This window comes from Myotis brandtii, unplaced genomic scaffold, assembly GCF_000412655.1.
Source record: "Myotis brandtii unplaced genomic scaffold, ASM41265v1 scaffold1173, whole genome shotgun sequence".
Classification (NCBI taxonomy): Eukaryota; Metazoa; Chordata; class Mammalia; order Chiroptera; family Vespertilionidae; genus Myotis; species Myotis brandtii.
This window is the reverse complement of record NW_005354061.1, coordinates 211,854-213,479: the sequence shown is the minus strand read 5'-3', so window position 1 is coordinate 213,479 and position 1,626 is coordinate 211,854. Positions and strand designations below refer to the sequence as shown.

The following is a 1,626-nucleotide window of genomic DNA, read 5'->3' as shown; positions in this document are numbered from 1 at the left end:
AAGAAGCCTTTAAGCATTTTCAACTTAAGTATTTTTCTTTTATAAACCTGCTGCGTGCTTATAATAGAAATTTGAAAAATATGGTAAAGTAGAGATAAAAGTAAAAATAACTTGAGAGTTCTATACCAACGATCACCCTTGACATTTGTGTGTTACTTTGGCTCTTTCTTCTCTCTGGTTCCTTCTCTCTCGGCCTCTCTGCCTCCATCTGTCTGTCTGGGTCTCTCTGCCTCCGTCTGTCTGTCTGGGTCTCTCTCCCTCCATCTGTCTGTCTGGATCTCCTGCCTCTGTCTGTCTGTCTGGGTCCCTCTCTCTCCCCTCCCAGGGTGCAGCCCTGTGCGTTCAGGGTGCTGCCTGGCCGTCCTCCCTGACTCTAAGCAGCAGGTGCATTGTGCTCATGCCCTCCGCCCCCAGGGGCGGCTGTGAAAACTGTCAGTCACAGGAGCAGGTGTCCTGGGTCGTGGTTGTGTGGTGACCAGCTCTTCTGTCTGAGATCTGAGTTCTTCCGGAGACAAAGCTGCTGCTGGCTAGGGGGACGGGGCACCTGAGCCCTCAGGGGGGTGATCTGCAGGGACAGACGGCGGCAGGGCCGACGTCCTATGACCAGAGCCGGTGGGCAGCCTGCTCTCGCCGCAGCTGGAACACGGGATGCTCTTGCCGCAGCGGGAACCCCAGCGGGGTCCTCTCGCCGCAGCTGGAACATGGGGTCCTCGGATCCCTGGGTGCTGACCCAAACACAGCGCCGCTGACGAGAGCAGGCCCCTCTCCCTGGGGGTGCTTGGCTGTCGCCTGTGAAAGCCGACTGATCAGCTGGGAAGTTTCCAGACTGTAGCTGGCGAGGGAACAGCTGAGGCTGTAGATGATGAACAGAGCGATACACACGGTGGACATCTCGCCTGTGGAGAGGACTCTGTGCCCCTCTCTCTGGCTAAGAGTCCGGGAGCTTTTACTACAAACCCGCCTCCCTGGGGCTGGCCATCCGTCACTCAGGAGGGGCAGGGGGAGGCTGCAGCCAGCACCTCCCACCCCGCCCCCCCACCCCCGGGGTAGATAACCCTAACAGAGCGGGGATGCTGGGGCTGCTCCTGCCTGAGCCCGCGTGAAATGGGGCCCGGAGCTCACTGAACCCAGGGTCCGGGGCCTGCGTGCGCCCACGCCGCCTCCGTGTCAAGGCTGGGTGTACATGGAGGCGTGCGAGGTGCAGCCGTCTTACTTCCCTTATAAGTCACCTGCTCACAGACCAGCCAGGCCAGCCGGCCGAGCATCAGAAACATGGCGGCTACTCCTCGAGTCTAGGCCCGTGTTCGGCAAACTGCGGCTCGTGAGCCACATGCGGCTCTTATTGAAACTTAGTGGCCCATGCGCAGAAGTCGGTATTTTGTGGAAGAGCCACACTCAAGGGGCCAAAGAGCCGCATGTGGCTCGCGAGCCGCAGTTTGCCGACCACTGGCCTAGGCCGCTGCTCTGCTCCGGGCCCGGGAAGGCGCCGTCCCTCTCTTCTCATCGCCCCGTCGCTGAGACGGCGTTTAACTCTCCCGTTTCTGTCTAGGCCGGAAGTGCGACCCGAGCTGCCCCAGCGGAAGTTGCTGGGCTGCGGGCAAGGAGAACTGCCAGCCCTGTGAGTCC

The 1,626-nt window shown here is 60.2% G+C and overlaps 1 protein-coding gene across 1 annotated transcript in view; it reads left to right on the top strand.

The window, feature by feature from the left end:
• EGFR (epidermal growth factor receptor) overlaps positions 1–1,626 on the top strand; it is a 105,316-nt gene that overhangs the window by 69,648 nt on the left and 34,042 nt on the right. The window contains 1 exon segment of the mRNA XM_014530349.1: positions 1,550–1,618. Within this exon segment, the coding sequence (XP_014385835.1) occupies positions 1,550–1,618 (69 nt within the window).